At 45.2% G+C, this 22,425-nt stretch overlaps 1 protein-coding gene across 6 annotated transcripts in view; it reads left to right on the forward strand.

Annotated features, from left to right (window-relative positions):
- The window catches only part of SH3D19 (SH3 domain containing 19), a 135,560-nt gene that overhangs the window by 79,522 nt on the left and 33,613 nt on the right, over positions 1-22,425 (forward strand). For all 6 annotated transcript variants that reach the window (XM_074993184.1, XM_074993183.1, XM_074993187.1 and 3 more), the window contains 2 exons: positions 14,865-14,972; positions 18,843-18,955. In XM_074993184.1, coding sequence (XP_074849285.1) covers positions 14,865-14,972; positions 18,843-18,955 — 221 coding nt within the window. The remainder of the gene's footprint in view (positions 1-14,864; positions 14,973-18,842; positions 18,956-22,425) is intronic.

The raw sequence follows: 22,425 nt of genomic DNA on the forward strand, positions 1-22,425 counted from the left end.
CATTGTAGTAATTCATTGTATTAATCTTTGTATGTGAAATCACATGGACTCAGACATCAATATGATTGACCAATAAGGTTCCCAGTCTATGTAGTTTTGAGAATGTGCCAGCTGGATTTATAACTTAATAGCTAAAATAGTATACAATAAGCTCAATGCTATATTCCAGCTGTCCTCTTCAGAATGATCCATTTTTGGGTACCGGAGATATCCTGCATTACATGTCCGATCTATCTAATGCTACAAGTTGAACCTCTCTAATCTGGAATGCTCTTTTCTGTCAGAGTTTCCTGTGGTCCCATAAAGTTTGTTTACAAACACCAGTCCTGGCTCTTAATGTTTTGTGTTGTTATTTAGCTGTAGTTTACCCCTAAATGCCTTCTAGGAGCCCAGTAAGCAGTGGAGGTGCTGGTAATGAGCTAGAAAATATTGCCTTCCCATTGCCTGGCAAATTCACTGAGAATGCTGGACGAGAGAGGTTCAACCTGTAATATCTGAGCATCTGTGCTTCATAGCACATGAACTGGGCAGTGCAGTAATGTGTATATAGACAGACAAATAGATAGATATTTATTCCCAAAGATGTCAGTGAGAGAAGTAGCAGTGTGCCTAATGTTTTGGGAAATTATGATCAACCTCACTAAAACATCGTGCACCATAAGTGGAAGAAACAAGTACCATTATCTGAGAATCAGAATTGTAGGCCTGGAAGGGAAACAGTGCTTTGATTGGATGCAGAGGGAACACATGGCTCTCACTGTCAATACAGTGTGCAAATAGCAGCCACCTCATTTCACATGCCCTTGCTTTAAATTAGTATCATTTTAATAATACAGGTGGTGGGGGACAGGACTAAGAGTATGGGAACGAGCGGAATCTGGCAACCCTTCACCTGGGCAACCCTAAACAAAATGTCTTGTGGGCTACATGTATAATTCCGATAGGCCTTGGGTTGACCACCATTGTTCTAGATGTTTTTAAATTGATTAACTGTTTTCTCCATAATCTTTTTAGGTACTGAAATTAAGATGACTTGTCTATCATTGACCAGGTTTTATAGATTGGTCCTTTATTCACTCTTTTCCAGTCCTCAGAATCTCTCCCGGCTTCCATGCCTGTTCAGAGATGATTGTTAATGGCTCAGATAACTTCCTGAGTCAGCTCCTTGAGTGTTCTAGGATGTATTTTATCAGGCCCTAGTGACTTTAACAGTTTCTATACATAGGTCTAGGCACCAGACACGCATATTTCCCCTTTATCAGGGATCAAGAGAAAAGTGCACAGTCTGCTGCATTCTTCACTTTGGCCGGGGAGCTTGCGGGGCAGATGAACCTGGTCCTGCCCTCCTCTAGCTATGCCTGCTTGTAACTGCAGAGGTCATGGCGTGGTGCTTCTCACCTGGCCCCAAGATGCTGGAAGGAGAGAGGGCTGGAATAGGCCTCTCTTCCCGGAGCAGCCTGTCTCGCCCTCATCCCTAGCCCCCACCTAGAGTAATGATTTAAATGAAGCATGTACATTTTCATTTTATTTTCCAAAAACCAAAAATTGTTTGAGTTACAGAGGTAAAGTTCTGGCATATTTGTAAATGTATTTATGTAATTTCCTTTTCCTGAACTTTGGTAATCATACAAAAACAGCTTATTTCTTTATAAGAATTCAAGCATGTGCTGATTTAAGCGTGTTCATGGATCCATGTAGTACTGCTGTAGCCTGTTGCTTACAGAAAATAAACATATTAGAGACTTTTAAATAACAGTAAACAGTTTACTTAACTTGTTTTTGAGGACTGTACAAATAGCTATTGCTGGCCTGCCTGGCTCCAAATAAAAGCCATATCCTGCTGATGAGGCTCATTACGTTCAATACGATGAATAACTTTAGTTCAGACTCCAGAGTTCCATCTGTCATTACAATCCTATGAGTTTTCAAGCAGAATTTCCAACTGCAGTCCAGGGGGAGGGCCTGTTAAAAACAGATGATACTGTAAAGTCCATGGTGAATGAAATACATTTGTGAAAATTTGATTTTGGGAGTGAGAGAGGGTATGCGTGAGTGAGAGAGAAAGAGCATAAGGCCTAGCTCTTCTTGAGTTGTTTGCTTCACTTAAGCATTAAAATAAAGTCATCTCTTTGGAAACAGATACATAAGTAGTGCACAGCTGTCACATTAAGATGTTATTTATTAGTAGTAATAATAGGTTCTCATTATAACAAGTGCTTTGCATAATTTTAGGAGTTCAGTTTAATATCTCTTCTTTTCTTACTGACATCATAACTCCAGGGTGGATTTAGGAGTGAAATTGTAGAAATGCCTTGTACATTAAGTTCAATATGGCTAATAGGGATACATATATTTTCAGAACTTCTGTGATGCTCTTGATAACAAACTGCTTTTAAAAGAACTGAAGTAAGGCTGACCCAGCATTCAGTTGGCAATTAAATATGCCAGTGTAGGTGATCAGTTCAAGAGAGACAACATGACCTCATTTCTTCATGGACTGATGGTAACCGGAACACTTCAGAAGCAGTATCGTTCCCTGGGGAAAAAGAAAACTTTTGAATGATTTGAGAATTACTTCCCAGTCCACTCCAGGAAATGTAGAGGGACTAGAAATGACTGGATCTGAATAGAGTTATGTTTAGCTCTTTTTTTCCCCCCAAAGGGGTGTTGCTGAAGTACAGAGCAGAACATAAGACACTTTTTTACCAACACTCAAAGTAAAACTTGTACATCAGTGGTTAAACAAAACAAACAAATATAAATACTCTTGGAGTCCAGCTGACAGGCATTTAGGCAAAATTGTTAAACGTAATGGTCCAGTGCAAAGAAAATGGAACTGTAGCTACGTGCACAACAGATGTCCTCACCTATCCAAGAGAAATTAAATGAATATGGAGCCAGAAATGCTGTGCTAGAATTGTCAGAAAATCCAGCTCTCTGCCAGAAAAGAAGAGCACTATTCTGTTCACCTTTCTAATAGCTTACAGTTATCTGATGGGTGCATATGGAAGAAATAGTAGGTTCAGTTTTTTCAAGGTTTTTCAAGTATAAAAGACAGATATTTTAGGTGTCTGACTTCTCCTGTAGTTGGATAATGATTTGTTTAATACAAGTAGGCTTGTCTGCTTGCCTACCTCTTAGTTGCTATGGTGTCGCTTAACACCATTGTAAATAGGGATTAACACTAATGAAGTCAGTAAAATTGCCTAGGTATTGGTGATATCAGAATTGTGCCCCCTCTTGCTTGTTACTATCAGAAGCATTATGGTTCGATAAAGAATCTGCAAGAAAACCACTGATGCAGTGAAAAGTATGGTGACATATTACACTGGCACTAACTGCTTGCCATGTTCCCATAGGAACAGCTTTAGGTTAGCAAGATGAATCCACAGTAAAATGCTTTATAAAGGTATGAAGAGCAGTTGTAATCTGCTCCCGGTTCCCCAGACCTTTGCACTTGAAATGAATGATGACATAGCAAAATGCCAGGGCGCCACGCTTGTTGCTATGGCAATCCTAGAGCAGAAGAAAGGCCTTCAGCACATGGTGTTTGAGAAACAGGACTTACCACTTATTGTAAGAGAACAGTTTGTCATCACAAATGATAATGTACAGAAATTTAATATTTGTGAAATTCAGCTGAAATACGCATGTGTGGTGTCCAGACCTATGTATTAGGATTGTACAGCTACATCATTGCTTTAGTTAGAGCCTGCCACAAATCAGCAGTACAAGAAGGGAAGTCCAGTCCAATCTGCTGTACCAGCAAGATATTTACAGCCTCTATGGTGTACTGGAAAGACACAAGTGGAGAACGTGGGGTTGCTCGGTGGCCCCATGCTGACAACTCCTGTGGCTTGGATCTGCCAGTCCCAGCCCTTCCACACAGGGTCTCCTTCCATCGGTACAGCACTTCTGGTGCCGGACAGAGCCGAGGACACTACAGCCATCGTCCCACATTCTCCTTTCTCTGGTTCGGTTCTCAGGAGAGCCCTGTGGTTTCGCGGTCTCCTGGGAACTGGAGTTGGGAAAGCAGCAGAGCACCAGCAGCTGCTGTGGCACAGGGGCACTTCCCCCAGTCCTGTCCTCTAGTGGGACTGTGGTGCTTTGACCCCAGAGAGAGAGAGCTGCGTGGAAGGACTCAGGTGATAGAGACACACTGGAGCTGTCGATGTTCTGCTCGTTTCAATGCTGTGCTTTCAAAGCCTCTAGCACAGCAGGAGGGGGCAGAGTCCCCCCCAGCTTTGCCTTCCCAAGTGAGAGGGGTGGATCATGAGGAGGGTGTGGGGGATCCTGGCTGGGGGCAGGCCTGGGAAGAGTGAAGTAGAGGATCATGTGAGGACATTATGGGGCCCTGTTACCCGCTGCTCCCCTGCACCCCCAACCCCTATGCTGATAAGAAGAGGATTCCACTTGCACCATTGCCACAAATATAACACTGCAAACTGTTGTACAGAAAGTGTGTCAAAGACAAATGTAGGCACATGTGATAAAACAGTCTTCGGCATCTCAGCGGTTCAGCTGGCATACTAAAACTAATATAAACACTTAATGAATTTATCCTCGTAGCATCCCTGTGAGGTAGCAAGGTGTGTAATCCATTTTAGAGGTGGGGAATTGAGGTACAGAAAGTTTAAAGCCTTGGCCGTTAAGAGTGCTCACCACCTACAACTTCAGTTGAAGGCATTGGAAGCATTAGGTGCTCAGCAGTTCTATGCACAATAAGCCACAAGCAACTTGCCTAGGCCATAGAGGAGGCAGAGCCTTAACTCCAACACAATCCAACACTGAGTCCCAATCCAGCCTAAACCTTCCCTGACAAGCTGTGTTCATATCGTAGTGAAATGACTCACAGTTCAGGAAGAGACATAGGGGAAATGTCAACCACTTAGAATGTTCAAGCATTTATTTTGAGTTCTGAAAGTGTTTGTGCTCTAATATTGGTTTGTGGTGGTTGGTTCCCACCCCTGCTCAAGTTCTGACCTGTGCATTTGCATATAGTCAGAGATTTCATTATCACCCAGCTGGGTTCTACATCAGACAAATCCTTTTTTAAAAAAACAGAGAATGGAAAGATTAGTCCCATTTCACCCATCACTTGTATGTGGTGTTCTTCCTTATCCTCTTGCACCCTTGGGTGCATGGGGTATTCACAACTTTCCACCATTTATTTTGGTCTTGTGTTGGTCTGTTCAGATTTCTGAGTGTCATGATAGCTTTCACTTTTTTTTCCCCATTGTTGTGCTTAATGTTTCCCTAGATCATCTTCTTTTATTCTTCCTCGGTGATGTCCATCTTATTACTTGAGGTGGAAGTTGTGTTAGTAGCATCCTTTAAGTGTTCTCTAAGTAGGTCCATCTTCTTACCATTTGTAATTATTTGGTTTTGGTTGTCTTTAGTTAGAATTTTTTATGTTGTAAGAAACTTTCCCTTGTATTCTAAAGTTCTTTCCTAATGCATTTACTTAATCATCTTATCAGTGTCAATTGTAGATTTCCATGCATCTGGTTCGTAAAAGAGGACAGACATATTGCTGAGATTAGAACATTTATTTTGGTATCAGTGCAAATCGAGCTACTTTTTCCAAATCTTTTCAAGCTTTTGAAAATTGTGCTGCTTGGTTGACATTACTGTATACCTCACTCACTAGTTAGGTAAAATGATTTACTTTTTCTAGAATTTCTCCATGTGTTCTGATGGAGGCTTTTGGAGCATCGATAGTTGTACATTGTGTCTTCCCTTTGTTGATGAGCAGGCTAGCTTATTTTGCTGTGTCTGCCACAAGTTGGGATTTTTCTTCAATTATAGGATGTGTTGAACTGAACAGAACAATGTCATGAGCAAAAACGAGGTCATCCAGCTGTGTTTATATCGTTTATCTGTAGTTTTCATTAGTTGTCTTCTCCATGAAATAGTAAGTGACCAAAGCAAACATTTTGCCTTTCTGCCTTACTTCAATTATGATGATATCATGCCAACAAATCAGCATTCCTGATGCTATTTTGTCATTCTTAAATGTATCTAGAGCAGTGTTTTTCAGGATTTCCAGGGTGCTTCCCCCGTCCACGCCCTGAAACTGCATAGTAAATATGACCTTTCCCATTTTCCTCCCATGACCAGTTTGGAAGTATCTGCCATATCTTTTACTTTTCCAAAAAAAAGGAACATGAAACACATCTTATTGTCTCCTAGCTATGGACTAAAAATAAAAGCTTCAGAAAGATAGACATCATCTTCCTCAAAAAATAAAGGCAAATAACTGCTAGATTACTGCTTTGTATTTTATGGTGTGGTACAGGGATCGCAAAACAGGCCTGTGTGAAATATGTCCGTCTCATCTCTATCAGTAGAACTAAGAGAAAATATATACTATACACAGATGCACAGTTTATTTTCCCTAAATTAAGCATATATGTACGTGAATATATTATCAAGCTGTTTTATTTGCAGCTACAGCAAAGTCAGATTCTAGAAAATACAGGCTGTGAAAAATATATAAAAGGATTATTAAAGGAAAATGATAGTTGTCTGTTGGTATTAGTGTTTTCTATTATTAAGAGTACCCTAGAAGATATTAATTTTCTGGCGTTGAGAAGCTCTAATTGAGTATATTAGCAATTGTATTTTCACACTTTCCTGAATCATGTTTAACATGCCTAATTGTTACTAAACACCTTAAAAAATTCATGTACTGTTAATCTGATTACACAAAGGTGCGTAATAGTTTACCAGGCAATTTCCACCTCCACAACTCTGGGGAAGGAAATGACACAACCAAGTTTAATGAGGACTAAGCTAATTATGAAGTGACAATAATATTACGGAATGTAAGGTAGTAAGTGGAAAATTCATGTTCTCCTAAGTGCTTGTCTTAGCCTTGTGACAAATACCATACAGATGAAGATTTAATGGTGACTTTTTTCCGGGATAACCTATGCAGAGCAGTATCTCTAGAACAGTGCTAAATATTGGTAAAAAGGGTGGAGAGGGAAAAAATGGAAACTGTTGACAACTAGGGGCTTGTTACAACCTATGTCCCGATGCTATAAAAATGTCAGCATGGGCTTTGCATTTAGCATATGAGTAGTTCCATTTGAATTACCTATACATATGTCTCTATAGGATTGGGGTTTCAATATACAGCTTTTGAAAACTTCTTCTTAGTTACCTCAATAAAATGCTCTTTTGAAAAGACAGCTGAATGTGCAACTATAGACAGTTGTATGAGATCCATGGTACAAAACAGTATTTATTGGGCAGGAGGGTATTTGAGTGACATGTTCAGCTCTAATATAGAAACTTGTTACAGTACAATAGGGAGTATTCTGTAGATGAAATAATCTTAATTGGGCCTATTTTTAATGGAATTATATAGTCTGAATAAATCTCCTCTCCCTCCCTTCCGTAATCCAAATGTGAAAGCGTTTAAGTGAAAATTTGTTTTATAGCAAAATCATCCGGAGGTAAACACTATATTTTTATTTCTAAAATCCTCTAGTTCTTCTTCGAGTGTCCCCATGGGTGCTCCACGTTAGGCGTCGGGCTCGCCCCGGCGCCGCAGGTCGGATCTTCCAAGTAGTTTCTGCCAGACCGCGCATGCGCCGGTGCGTTCCGCTCCCTTGCGCGCTCCTGGGCGCGATCCGGTCCCCGCCAGTTCCTCTTTAACCGCCATCGGCTGCAGACGGAATCCGCTCAGGCTACGGCCAGAGTTAGCATATTTAACGTTTTTAATTGTTTTAAAGTTTCTTCAGTCTTAGATTAAGTTAGTCGGCTGTTGTTTTCAAAAAAAAAAAAAACAAAAAAAAAAACAAAGAAAGGAAAGGAATTCAAAGCTTCCAATCCTAGTAACAAGCGGAGCACCGGAGGCCAGAAGCCTAGGGCCATTAGCCCTCCTGCCGTGGCAGGCTTTATCCGAGAGGGGAACAAGCACAGAGAAGGTGCTAAGTACCCTATTAACAACTCAAAGACTCACCACAATGTCCTCTTCAGGATTCAAGCGTGAGTCGTGCCGCGAGGCGATGCCAGCGTCTGATGGGCACAGTCAGTGCATAAGGTGCTTGGGGGAATCCCATGTCACTCAGAAATGTTCCTTCTGCACCAAGTTAACAGCCAGAGCAAGGAAGGACAGGGAAATGCGGCTGAAAATGCTGCTGTTCGACAAGGCCCTCCAGCCAGACGTGCCGGAGCGGCCGCAGCAGGAGGGACCCTCTGGGGCCCATAAAAGGAAAGCCGCGTCCCTATCCCCATCAGCGCAAAAACGGAGGAAAATCTCCCCAACCCAATCCCTGCTGGCAGCAACAGCGAGCGGGACGGGTGGAGCGCACAGCCCCCAGCCACAGCTACAGCTGATCAGTGGCGGCATGGAGACGCACGTGGCGGAGGTTCAGCCTCCGATGATCAAACAGCCACCCTGCACTGCGGGCAGGGCGGCGGCCAAGCAAGCGGCGGAACCGGCGGCACCGCAAACAACAGCACCGACCCCCAGGGAACCGGCGGCGCAGAGCGCACAGGCATGCGGCCTGCAGGCACCGGGGGAGACCGCCCACGCGGCACCGCTGAGGAGTGTGCCGAGCGCGGTGCAGACTACGGGGCCGAGATCCCCGACGCGTCAGGGGGCAGAGCCACCCCCACAGGGGAGGGGAAGGGCAGCACAGAAAACACGGCACCGCAATCCCTCTCCATACAGGGCTGCAGAGCTGCATTCTCTGAGCCCTCCGCTCATGCTGCGGACTCCAACGAGAAGGCAGGGGTCACCCCTAGCCTATCCGGAGCCCCCATCTCCATTTCTACAGCCAGCCTCCCCATGGCTTGGACCACCTTCGCCCTTCTTGGGCTTTGAGCCACTTGAGTACTATCACAAATCGGTCTCTCCAGCGTCCCAGGTCTCCAGAAGATCTTGCTCCCCCAGACGTAGGGGGTATTCACCAAGGGAGTGGTCCAGGTCACCATCCCAGGAGCAGTGCCCGTGTTGCCATGGTCGCCCCTATCATGTGGGGCATAGACACCATAGGCATACTACCAGGAGCAGATCCCCACAGATGGTTCCGTATCCCCGAGGGCAATTGCGAACGGGGACAGAGACTCAGATATCTCAGGGGAGTTGGTTCTGGAACCCCGGGATTTTCCCTCGCAAGCTTCTAGCGAGCGGATGTACCACCGTCAACAGGACCCGAAGGGGTCCAGAGAGGCGTACCCTAGCGGTTCCTCGCTGTCCTCCCCGGATGAGGCTACGGCCCCGGGGGACGTCCATCCTCCGGACGATCTCAAACAGTTCCAAGAGCTGTTTAAAAGGGTGGCCTTCACGCAAGGCATCCGGACAGCAGAGGTGCAAGACAAGCACCATAAGCTCCTTAAAAATCTGAGACCTCCGGCCTCCTCTAAAATAGCCATACCGCTTGACGAAGCAATCTTGGAGTTCGCCACCACGATATGGCAGACCCCTGCGACTATTCCGCCTGTCCACAAGAGAGCGGACAAGAAATACTTCGTGCCGGCGAAGGGCATGGAGTTCCTATTCAGCCACCCGCAACCAAATTCTCTGGTGGTAGAATTGTCTCAACAGAGATCAAAAACGTTTCAGTTCAAAACAGGGGGAACGGACAAAGATGCCAAGAAACTAGAGCTGTTCGGCAGAAAGGTCTACTCCTCCTCCACCCTACTGTTGAGAGTGGCGAATTACACAGCGCATCTAGCGAACCACAATTTCGACAACTACTCTAGCTTAACCTCCCTCATGGACTCGCTTCCAGAGGACAAGAAGCTGGTGCTCAAGGCTATCGTGCAAGAAGGCTACGCGGCCTCGAGGACTGGAGTTCAGATCGCCCTAGTTGTAGCGGATACGGCAGCACGCTCAACAGCTACAGCAGTGGTCATGAGCAGGGAGTCCTGGCTCCAGACATCGGGTATCCCAAGGGATATGCAGGCGAAGATCGTTGATCTCCACTTTGACATGCAGAAGCTGTTTGCAGTATCAACCACAGCATCCCCAGTACCACAGGGGCTACAAGCAAGGGCGACATCAACAGCACCAACAGTACAGAACTCCCAGGCGACGTTCTCAACAGAGCCGTGTGTCCTCAGGGCAGGGCCAAAGGCCACAAGTTTGACACACAGATCGAGGGCTGCACTATCGCTACCATCGTGCAATGTCATCCGAAGCTACTGTTCCACCATCGCCTCCGACCATTCTACGACCAGTGGCAAAAGATCACCACAGACAAATGCGTACTGGAGATCATGGCCACGGGTTACGCGATTCCCTTCCAGTCGCTCCCACCGCCACGACCTCCACCCAGACCCCACCGAAAGGACGCCTCCCACAAAGCGAGACTCAAGCAGAAGGTCGGCCATCTTATGCTTATAGGGACAGTGGAAAGAGTGCCGGAGCAACTCTGAGGGAAGGGGTTCTACTCAAGATACTTCCTCACAGAGAAAAAGACAGGAGGCTGGAGGCCCAGCCTTGATCTTCGAGGCCTCAACCGGTACTTGCGCAAGCAACACTTTCGGATGATCACAGTCGCCTCTATACTTCCGGCACTGGACGATGGAGATTGGTTCGCAGCCCTTGACTTACAAGACGCGTATTTCCACATAACTATTCACCCTGCTCACAGGCGTTTTCTCCGGGTTATGGTAGGCAAAGAACATTTTCAGTACAAGGTTCTGCCGTTCGGCCTCTCCTCGGCCCCCAGAGTCTTCACCAAGACCTTGGCAGTGGTGTCAGCCTACCTGCACAGACAGGGAGTGTTTATATTCCCATATCTGAGGAAAAAAAAAAAAAAAAGACTGCCTACTGAAAGGGGCCTCGAAGGAGGAGGTACTTCGCATGATACGCGTCACAGCAGACACGTTCTCTTCGCTGGGCCTGGTCATCAATCTGGCAAAATCAAAGATAGACCCTGCACAGGACATAGAGTTCATAGGGGCACGTATAAATTCCATCACAGCAAGGGTTTATCTACCAGATGCCCGCTTTCGCACCATTGGTTCCCTCGTGCAAGTCATCACCTTCAGCCCTACGGTGCCAGTTCTGACGTGCTTACAGCTGCTGGGCCACATGGCAGCAGCAACGTTTGTGGTACAGAATGCCCGATTGCATAGGCGCAGCATGCAGCACTGGCTGGCGAGCATCAACAAACTGGCAGCACACACTGTCCACAGGGTGGTGTCGCCCACGACAGAGGTGCGCAGATCCCTGCAATGGTGGGTGAACCCCAAGAGCATGCTAACAGGGGTGCCCTTTCACCAACCACAAATATCTGTTCTTCTCACTACCGACGCCTCCCACATAGGGTGGGGAGCACACATGGGTGAAAAGGTGATGCAAAGACTGTGGTCCTCCACGGAACAGTCACTGCACATAAATATACTGGAGCTCAGAGCAGTGTTCAATGCCTGCAAACACTTTCGAGACCATATACAAGGCAAGTAGTCGGGATCAGTACAGACAATACCTCCACCATGTTTTATATAAATCGGCAAGGAGGAGCTCGGTCCCGTGCCTTATGTGTGGAAGCAGTCCGATTGTGGAACTGGTGCATCGCCAACAATATAACCTTGAAAGCCTCGTATTTACCAGGCGCTCACAATGTGAAGGCAGACCAGCTGAGCAGGCGCTTCACACTCACACACGAGTGGCAGATCCGCTCCGATCTGCTACGACCGATTTTTCACGCATGGGGTTTTCCCCAGGTAGACCTGTTTGCCACTCAACACAACAAGAAGTGCCCACAGTACTGCTCCAGGGCAGGACTGGGACGGGGGTCCCTGGGGGACGCATTCGCGATCTCATGGAGGGGCCCCCTGCTCTACGCCTTTACTCCCACAGTGCTTATCCACAAAGTCTTGCAGAAAGCCTGGAGAGAGAGCGCCCGAATGCTCCTAGTAGTCCCAACGTGGGATCGACAGCAATGGTTCCCCTTACTCCTGCGCATGTCAGACCGTCCACCGATGCCCCTCCCGATGGTGCCGGATCTGCTCACGCAGCCCAGGGGTCCATAGTGCATCCACACCCCCGAGGCCTGTGACTGCAAGCATGGTTAATCCATGGCTCAGCTCCCCAGAGAGCACGCGTATGGAGGGAGTGCAACAACTCCTAGAAAGTAGCAGGAGGACTTCCACCAGGAAGCCCTATAAGCAAAAATGCACTCGATTCACTGCATGGTGTTCTACCAAGCAATTAACCCCCCTTGCTGCGCATATACCTGTAATACTAGAGTATTTACTGGACCTCAAGAGAGGTGGACTCTCCCTATCCTCGTTGAAGGGTCCACCTTGCTGCTATATCGGCTTTCAGACATGAAGAGGAAGGGCACATGGTGTTTGCCCATCCCATGGTTACCAGGTTCCTCAAAGGGCTGGTAAACCTATACCCCCCTCGGAAACCGCTTCCACCTTCGTGGAGCTTGGACCTGGTGCTTAATGCGCTAACGGGACCACCGTTTGAACCCTTAGCCACGGTTTCCCTCCGTCTCCTTACGATAAAGACGACCTTCCTTCTTGCAATCACGTCAGCTCGCAGGGTGAGCGAGTTTGCAGCAGTCATGGCAACACCACCCTGCACAGTAATTTCCAAGGAGGCGGTAACCTTACGGCTGCATCCAGCCTTTGTTCCCAAAGTTTCTTCTGAGTTTCATATTCACGAACCTATAGTTTTACCCTCGTTATCCAAAGCCTCATAACTCCAACAAAGAGGCGCGCCTACACCTCCTGGACGTGAGGAGGGCGCTGGCTTTCTATATAGACAGGACTAAGTCCTTCTGGAAAACGGATAAGCTCCTAGTCTCTCTCGCTCCCAAATCAAAAGGAGAAGGTCTCTCTTTGCAGAGAATCTCGAAGCACATCGTATCCTGCATAAAAATGTGCTACGAACTCAAAAAGGCTCCTTTACTGGCCATGCCCAGGGCTCACTCCACTAGGGCGGTGGCAGCATCAACAGCCTTTTTCAAGGGCGTTGCGCTAAAAGACATTTGCAGAGCGGCGACCTGGTCATCCTATGACACCTTTGCCAAACATTACGCCCTTCACAGGGTATTCCAAGAGGATACCCGTCTCTCGACAGCGGTCCTCTCGGGGACAAGCTGCACATGATCCGATTACCCACCTCCTATTTTGGGTTACTGCTGGGTAGTCACCTAACGTGGAGCACCCACGGGGACACTCGAAGAAGAAAGAGAAGTTACTCACCATAGTAACGGTGGTTCTTCGAGATGTGTCCCCATGGGTGCTCCACCACCCGCCCATCCTCCCCACTTTGGATCCCTGTTTAGTGTTTTGCAGGAGCATCCGAGGCGGTTGGTCAAGGAACTGGCAGGGTCCGGAGCGCGCAAGGGAGCGGCGCGCACCGGCGCATGCGCGGTCCGGCAGAAACTGCTTGGAAGATCCGACCTGCGGCGCCGGGGCGAGCCCAACACCTAACGTGGAGCACCCACGGGGACACATCTCGAAGAACCACCGTTACTATGGTGAGTAACTTCTCTTTTAAATCTCCAAGAAGCAAATATTTCAGTTTTCTCTTTGCTGTATCAGGTTCTGTTGGTTGCTCTTCTTTATAAGAAATGCTGTCTTCTCATAGTCTTTTATTAATATAAATTGTGAACGCTTCACTGAAAAGAAGTGATATTATATTTTACCCCAGGTATGCAGTCATTTTGTGCAAAGTGTATATCCTTTTGCTTTGTCCTTTTCTGCTTTTAATGAAAAGAAGAAACTGTAGGATTTAAATGAACACCTATTTTGCTTCCTTACTGAAGTGCATCTGGCACTCAATAACATCTTCTCTAGCTAGCATAAATCTGAAATGGCTGCTACGTTAGATCAGTGCTTATGCACAGAGGCTTCTGTGTGAATGGCAGATGGTGAATTTGTTTGGCCCAAGTACATCCCCAGTTTTCATTTTGTGTGAGTACGATGTCCTAATTGTTTGCATCTAAGTGTAAGGGAATGGATACCACCAGAGGAAGAAGTACTATTCGACAGTGTGGAGTTGATATAAAATATATGCATGTTCCTTGGAATGGAGGTACTGTAACAGGAGTCTTACTGGAGTAAGAAATTGTTTGCTTATCCCAGTACGTTTCTATGGCTGCCTTTTGCATGGTATCTGAGTGATTTCATAAACTGAAATAAATTCAGCATTAACATTTTATTAAGCATGGGAAGTAAACCCATTTTGCAGATGAGGAAATGGGGGGCTAGAGAGGTTGAGGGACTTGCTCAGAGTCAACCAGGACAGTCCGTTACATAGCCAGGAATAGAACCCATCTCTGACTCTAATCTAGTGTTTTAACAAGCAGACCAGGCTTCCCCATTACTTTGGGATTTTGAGCTGTAAAAGGGCAACACAAATGCCAGGGAGAACCTAACTTAGCCAATGAGATGGAGGGGGCACCAAAAGGACTCTGTAACCAGACCCTAATATTTGCAGTGGAATATGTTGGTTGTTTTCATTAGCTCTTTTTACATCTGTGTGATGATTTAGCTTTGAAAAACATTTCCCTTAACAGCTGTGTATGCGTGTCAGAGCAACTGCTTTGGAACATGTCTCCCGAAAGCTGCACTGACTTCCCAAATCATTGTTATGCAGAGGTGCACTTGCTCTTGAACAGTCCTGGAAAGCACCTGGAACATGGGTTAAGTTAATTTATCTTTAAATCTCTTCTCAGTGCACATTTGGAAAAAAGTATATTTTTAAATAAGGGCGGAGTAATCTGCTTTCAGTAGCTCTGTGTTTATTGTGTCTCAATACAGAGATGGTGATTTTTCCCTTAGTTGTGAAATATACAAGTGGATTAATAATGAATGAAGTGTCTGTCCAGGTGCATATTTAACAAAAACATGCTAAATAAGTTTTCTTTTTTCCTTAGATCCCTTTCAGTTATCCCCCAAAAATGAGCCTGCAAAGGAACAGATAGTTCAACCAGCTGTAGCACGGAAGCCTACAGTGATCAGAATCCCAGCTAAACTAGGGAAACGTAAGTTCTTCTTACTTTTATTTCTTATCCGAAGTTTTCCGAGAGGCTTCAAAAAGAAATAATTTTATCAGAATTCGGGTCTGCTAAAGGGTTGGGGAGCAACTGCCCTGGGACTCAGTGGTTCAGTGGGGCCCAGGGTTCCTGGCTACTGCTATTTCAGTAGCAGCAGCAGCAGCAGAGCTCCAGGCCCTTTAAATCACCACCCCAGCCTGACATGGTGTGCTGTGGGCAGCACTGAAGTTGTGTAGGGTAAAACTAGTCCTAGCCCTGCCACTTCAACCTAAGGGGAGGACCTTCCCCTTTTCTGTTGGCCCCACTGTAAGAATTCACTATTGAAATACTGAATTGCTTAAAGCTACTTACGTTAATGGCTAGAAGAGTCTTAACCAAAATGATGTCATACCTGTCAAGACTAAACAGTGAAATTATGTTTACAACTTTCTAGAAAACTGTAATTATAGAATAGTTTAATACCAAGGTGCTAAGATTGTTTCACTACCCAACATAGACACACTCTAATGGAAGCTCACACCCTGTGTATTAAACTCTTCTGTGGTTTTCTAGAAAGATGTAAATATGATTTCATTGCTTTAATGTTGACAGGGATGAAATTACTTTGGATCTAAAATCTGAAGCAGTTAAAGGACTGGGATTTTGCTGGTGTTGTTAGGAATTAAAAGAAATATATAGCACCACAAATCTTGGATGCCAAATATGGCAGCTGCAGCTATTTTTGTCATGGTGCCATCTTAACCATTAGCCATAGTGTTTTCCATCTCCAACCCATGGCACCAGGAGCTGGCACTGACTAATTCTAACAAAACTGGACAGCTGCAAAGGGAGGTGCATTAGAGATGTCACTCCCCAAAAGCAGGAATCATCACATCCCTAGTTATCTGGGTTAAAAAGAACAAGTAGAACCTACGTTCTTCTACACTGTCTCATGTTTGTGGTATTAGGTTGGCTTGGTTTTAGCTTCTCCTTATATTTATCAGTATTTCCGAAAGCATGTTTAATTTTCTGGTGAAACTCTAGGTTTGTAAGTAAGGAATACACTGGAAATAGAAAAATATGGGGGAAAGTTTTTAAAAAATCTATTTTGAAATACATAACCTTTTTGCACAAGCACATGTATCCTTAACTTTCACAGGCTGTCTAATGAAGGTAGGTAGGTGTGTTCTACTTTCCCAGTGTAGTTCTCAGATCTTGTTTTTTATATTCATGTCCAGGCAGACTTTTTTTTTTCCTGTAGCTGCAAGATAAAGAATAGTCTCTTACTGCTCTCTAGTGGCAACTCAACTGCCTTTCAAGGGCTGTCAGTCATGCTCTGTCAGTTGGTAGAATGGGTGTGAAGATTCATTCAGCAGGAGACTACAGCTGGGAAAGAGATGGAGGTAAAGAGGAAAGTGGGGTTCTGAGTAAGCAGAGTGGCCTATGAACCTGTTCAGATCCCAGCGCAGAACCAATGATCCCTATTGTCAAATGCAAGCTGCTGCAATAACTAAGGCTATGTCCACATCCATGAGTTAGGAGTGGAATTCCCTGCTCATATACACATACTTGTGTGAGCTTTCACTAGTAGTGGTGTAGCAGTAGTAGGCCATGTCTCAAACAAACCTTCCTGAAGCCAGTGAGTACATAGTTTGAATGGTTAAGCTGCGTCCTTCTGCTGCCACCACCCATACTACCATAGCTGTCTGTGTATTTATACTCGGTGAGAGCTAGCACAAGACATGAGCTGAGAATCATGCCCTTCCTGCCACTTCCCCACCAGCTCCTAGTATAGCTGTAGCCTTAGAGTCAGAGATTAAGGCCAGAAGGGAACACCAGATCATTCATTCTGACCAAGCTACTAATACTACCATTATGCCAAGCCCTACAACCAGATTTGGACCAAAGCATTACAGCCTTTAGGAGATTAAACTGTTACATGCCCCAGCAAAGAACAAGTGGAACTGAGGCCCTTGCGGTGTCAGGAAACTGAGGCAGTGAGGTAATTCCCAGATAAGCCTAGCAAGTAACCCATGCCCACATGCTGCAGAGGAAGGGGGTTGCTTTTCTTCCCCTCATACCCCCACAAGATCCCTACCAGTCTGAACTGAGAAAAAAAATTCCTTCCTGACCACACATGTGGGAGTCGGTACGTATGTGAACAAGAACCAGCCAGCCATGGTCCTACACGAAAGAGTTCTCATTATCACCTCAAAGCACACATCTTCCATCTCCAGTTGTGGCTATCCTGGAGGTTTCAGAAGAAGGAGACAAAAACACCATACAGACAAGAAACAAAACCACTCTAGACTGTCCTTGGTTTCAGTCTAACTCAGCCGCAGTTGCGCAAAGGCCTGTGGTCGTGAGGGGATTGGACTGAGGTAACGCTGGTTGGAAGGCCCTGCCTGCAGAAAAGATCAGGCAGCAGTGGTTCAAGGAGAGAGATTTCTTCTGTCAGGAGCCAACCCAGCATAATAAATGAATTGTCAAAAAAGAAAAGGGCCAGTGCTTAGGAACTTAATGATTCAGCACCACTCTTCGGCAATTTCCAGTCACTGAGCTTTTATGGAAGCCCAGTTGGGGGTAAACCTGCTTCCCCCCGAAGTGTAAAACTTGAGAAGGAACAGAGGTGAAAACATCATCTGTCTTCTCAGTTCTGAATTCTTAGGTTTGGCAATGCCATTTGTTGAAGGGATATGAGGGGAAAACTAGGCCATCAGTATCAGGATCTGAAAGAGGCATGTAAAAATAAGTCTCTAGTGCTCTTCTAAGTCAGTGAGGTATGTAAAGAAGAGATTTCTCAGTTGTAGATAAGTTTCATGAGATGTGAGGAGTAAGGGAGGTCAGTGGGAGAAACTGTCATATCAATCTTCCCCATTATGGGCAGACAAGGTAGCTGAGTGCAGATACAGTAGGGCCTCAATATTTGTGAGGGTTCCGTGTTTAGAACCCTCACAAATGTTGATTTTTCGCAAATACGGGGGGCGCCCAGGGCTCTGGAGAAAGTGATGGCTGCCAGCGCTCCTGCCTGGGGCCCTGGGAAAGTGGCTGCTCACAAATAATTGGATTTGTAAACATTAAGCTTGCAAATCGTGAGACTCTACTGTACGTTGATTTTAGCTATGCAGTGGCCATAACTAGAATTGCATATCTGTGGTTGACTTACTTGGTGTAGTGTAAATGTAGCGTAAACCTTCATTTGAATAACTTTTCACTCGGCCTTTTTAAAAATAATTTTAAATGATTTTAAATATTTAGACTGTCTAGGCTAAAACTAAGTGTTTTTACATGGTTCTCAGCATGGGTAGAAGCCTGCTGTATTTAAAGAGGGCACCTCAGACTTTGGTGTGTACACCAGTTGAATGCACAAAAAACCTGTAAAATAGATTGAAAAATGTCCCAGTTTGTTCAGGTGCATGACAGATAAGTATATTGGTAGAACCTGCGCAAAACTTCAGCAGATTTAGTCATGTGCATTTACAGCCAATGACATGGAATCATTAAATCCTTTTAAATGGCTTTAGAAATGAACCCCTCCATTTTGTAATAGGTGAAACCATACTGACCTGTCTTCATACCTGCTCACTCACCTCTTGTCCCTCCAGACTGCCCTAATTTCACCCTCCTTGAACAGCGAGAGAAAAAGCTGGTATCCTTGGATTTAAAGAAAGGTCAATGATCCTCAAAATAGCGATGTTACCTATGCACATTGTTAGCATTTTCCAGCATTCCTGCTCATATCATACCTGTATAGGCTGAGGGAGTTGTGTTTGCAAAGATGTTTGAGGCAGGATGGTCCATTTTGATAATTAATGTCTGTTTCACGCTTCTTTTGGTCCCTGCAAAGAACTTACTAGATTTACAATTTAACACTTCCAGCTTCAAATGAAGTTCCACACATCCCTCCACCCCTTCCTGCTGAAAAACCCATTGGGAACACCTCCAGGGTTGTTGCTGGAAAGCCCGGTAATGCCAAACAAACAAGAAAAGAGGTGGGTTCTACCTGTATTACATCCTTTTGCAAGTGAAGCAAACAATCTCTGTGACTGCTCATGTGGCAGTTGGGTAGGTTACTCGCAGTGCTTTTCTTCTAGAAAAAAAGGCGGCAGAACTCATGCCCCAAACTGCCTTGAGGCCCAGTCCCTCCTTCCAGAAGCATTACTGCTCCATGTGGGGCCCAAGCCGCCACCTCCATGCCAGCCCAAGCTGCCCCTGGCAGTTTAAATGACCCCGTGCAGGGCCCAAGCCACCCCCCAGGGGGTCTCAAACTGCCCCCTAGCAGCTTAACCACCTGCTGTGTGGGACCCAATCTGCCCCCCAGGGCTTAGCTGCTCCTCAGTGGGGCCCAAGTTGCCCCCCGCCCCCTGTTGGCTTAACCATGTGTCGTGCAGGGTCTAAGCTGCCTCCCCCCCACCCCCCGGCACAGCCCCAGCTCCCTCTCCCGCAGTTAAACCACTGCCCCCTCACGGCCACAACCTGCCCCCAGCTTAAACCCCAAGCTCCCCCAAGCTGTTTCCCCACCCTCTCACCCCCCCACCTCACCTCCCTACCTGTGGTGTCTTGCTGCCCACCCCACTCCCCCCAGTGTGACTTCTGGCATTTCAGGGAGGGGAGAAGTAGAGGAGGAGTCAGCTGGAGGTGGCTGTGACCTGAGCTGCACATGGCTCTTAAAGGGACACATGCAGCTTGGATACAGCCACATAGCTAACTTTTGAAAAAACGGTGCTGGAATCTTCCCATGGAAAAAAAAAAGCCGTAGTTACTCACAATTATAAGGCATTTCTTATGTTTTTCTTTCCTATTTCTTTTTAATTGTGCTAAATCATTTAGGTGGTTGTCCATGTTGGAAAACACTTGGTTGACTTAAATTTATTTTGTTATGCTTTGATTATCTTGTTTTCTGTGCTTTAGCAGTTGCAGTCATGCTCTCTGGGTTAAATTTTCAGTGTCTTTAAACTGATAGGTTTGACATGGCCAAATTCCCACACCCATCTTTTGAAAACACATCTTCTGTCTGTACTTCAGTGTAAGAGGAATAAAATTGCTTCTAACGATAAAGGTGAATTTGGCAGCAGCTTTTTCTTACCTCTGACTGCATTATACAGACATTTGCTGCTAATTTATCCACGGCCTGAGCTCAATAGTTTATTCTCAAATGCATCTCTTGCACTTTTCACTTGTGATCAGTGCATGCTAGTAGCAGGAAATACTAGTATATCCCACAAAACTTGGAATTGGGAATTCTGCACATCCCTTTTACTCAGATTTATGTGAGGAAAATCTTCGGAAGTGCAGGGGGAAAATGCTTAAAGCTATAGTCATAGTGGCAGAAATGGAAGAGAACAGAAAAGAGAGAAATCCAAAAAGCCCCTATGGACAGAAACAGCTAACAGAGTACCACCAGGCATGGAATTCCTTTGCCCCTGGAATGAGTGCAAAGCATCATAGATCATTATAGCAAAGATATGTAAACCCTCAAATTACAGAGATTTTTTCAGCCCTAAGTAATCTATTATAGAACACTAGAACTGGAAGGGACCTCAAGAGGTCATCGAGTCCAGTTTCCTGCCCTCTTGGCACCACCAAACATCATCTAGATCATCCCCAATATATGTTTATCTAACCTGCTCTTAAATATCTCCAGCAATGGAGATTCCACAACCTCCCTAGGTAACTTATTCCAGTGTTTAACCACCCTGACAGTTGGGAAGTTTTTCCCAATGTCTAATCCAAACCTCTCTTGCTGCAGTTTAAGCCCATTTCTCCTTGTCCTATCCTCAGAGGTCAAGGAGAACAATTTTTCTCCCTCCTCCTTGTAACCCTCTTTGAGGTACCTGAAAACTGCTATCATGTCCCCTCTAAGTCTTCTCTTTTCTAAACTAAACAATCCCAGTTCTTTCAGTCTTCCCTCGTAGCTCATGTTCTTTGGACCGTTAATCATTCTTGTTGCTCTTCTCTAGACAGTTTCTCCACATCTTTCTTGAAATGTGGTGCCCAGAACTGGACGCAGTACTCCAACTGAGGCCTGATGAGTGCTGAGTAGGGCAGAAGAATGACTTCTTGTATTTTGCTCAGAACACTCCTGTTAATACATCCCAGAATCATGTTTGTTTTTTTGGCAACAGCATCACACTGATGACTCATATTTAGCTTGTTGTCCACTATGACCCCTAAGTCCCTTTCCTCAGTAGTCCTTCCTGGACAGTCACTTTCCATTCTATATGTATGAAGCTGATTGTTTCTTCCTAAGTGGAGTACTTTGGATTTGTCCTTATTAAACTTCATCCTGTTTACCTCAGACCATTTCTGCAGTTTGTCCAGATTATTTTGAATTATGAGCCTATGCTTCAAAGCAGTTGCAACCCCTTTCAGCTTGATATCATCTGCAGATGCCAACATCTAAACTGTTGATGACGATATTGAATAGAACTGGTCCCAAAACAGATCCTTGCGAACTCCACTTATTGTGCCTTTCCACCGTGAGTGCGAACCATTAATAACTACTCTTTTGAAAGTGGTTATCCAGCCAGTTATGCACCCACTTTATAGTGGCCCCATCTAAGTTGTATTTGCTTAGTTTATTGATGAGAAGATCATGTGAGACCATGTCATATGCTGTACTAAAGTCTAGGTATACCACATCCATCGCCTCTCCCTTATCCACAACACTTGCTATCCTGTCAAAAAAAGCTATCAGTTTGGTCTGGCGTGATTTGTTCTTTACAGATCCATGCTGGCTGTTACCTATCACATTTTCATCCAGATGTTTGCAGATGAATTCCTTAATTATTTGCTCCATTATCTGTCCCAGCACAGAAGTTTTACTGACTGGTCTGTCGTTTCCTGGGTTGTTCTTTTTTCCCTTTTTATTGTTGAGCACTATGTTTGCCCTTTTCCAGTCTTCTGGAATCTTGCCTAACTTCCAGGACTTTTCAAAGGTGATGGCTAAAGGGTCAGAAACCTCTGCTATCAGCTCCTTAAGTATTCTGGTACGCATTTCATCAGGCCCTGGTGACTTGAAAACATCTAATTTTTCCAAGTAATTTTTAACTTGTCCTTTTATGTATTTTGTCCTCTAACCTTACCGCCTTCACACTAGCATGCATTACATTAGGCAGTTCTGCATCAGCCTTCTTGGTGAAGACCAAAACAAAGAAGTCATTAAGCCCCTCTGCCATTTCCAAGTTTCCTGATAATATTTCCCCCTCCTCACCGAGTAGTGGGCCTGCCCTGTTCTTGGTCTTCCTCTTGCTTCTAATATATTTATAGGATGACTTCTTGTTACCGTTTATGTCCCTATTTAATTGGAGCTTGTTCTGTGCCTTGGCCTGTCTAATCTTGCCCCTGCATACACGCATTGTTTGCTTATATACATAATTTGTAATTTCTCCTACTTTCCACTTTTTATATGACTCCTTTTTGATTTTGACATAAAGCAAGATCTCCTGGCTAAGCCAAGGCG

This window comes from Carettochelys insculpta, chromosome 4 (assembly GCF_033958435.1).
Source record: "Carettochelys insculpta isolate YL-2023 chromosome 4, ASM3395843v1, whole genome shotgun sequence".
NCBI classification, from domain to species: domain Eukaryota; kingdom Metazoa; phylum Chordata; order Testudines; family Carettochelyidae; genus Carettochelys; species Carettochelys insculpta.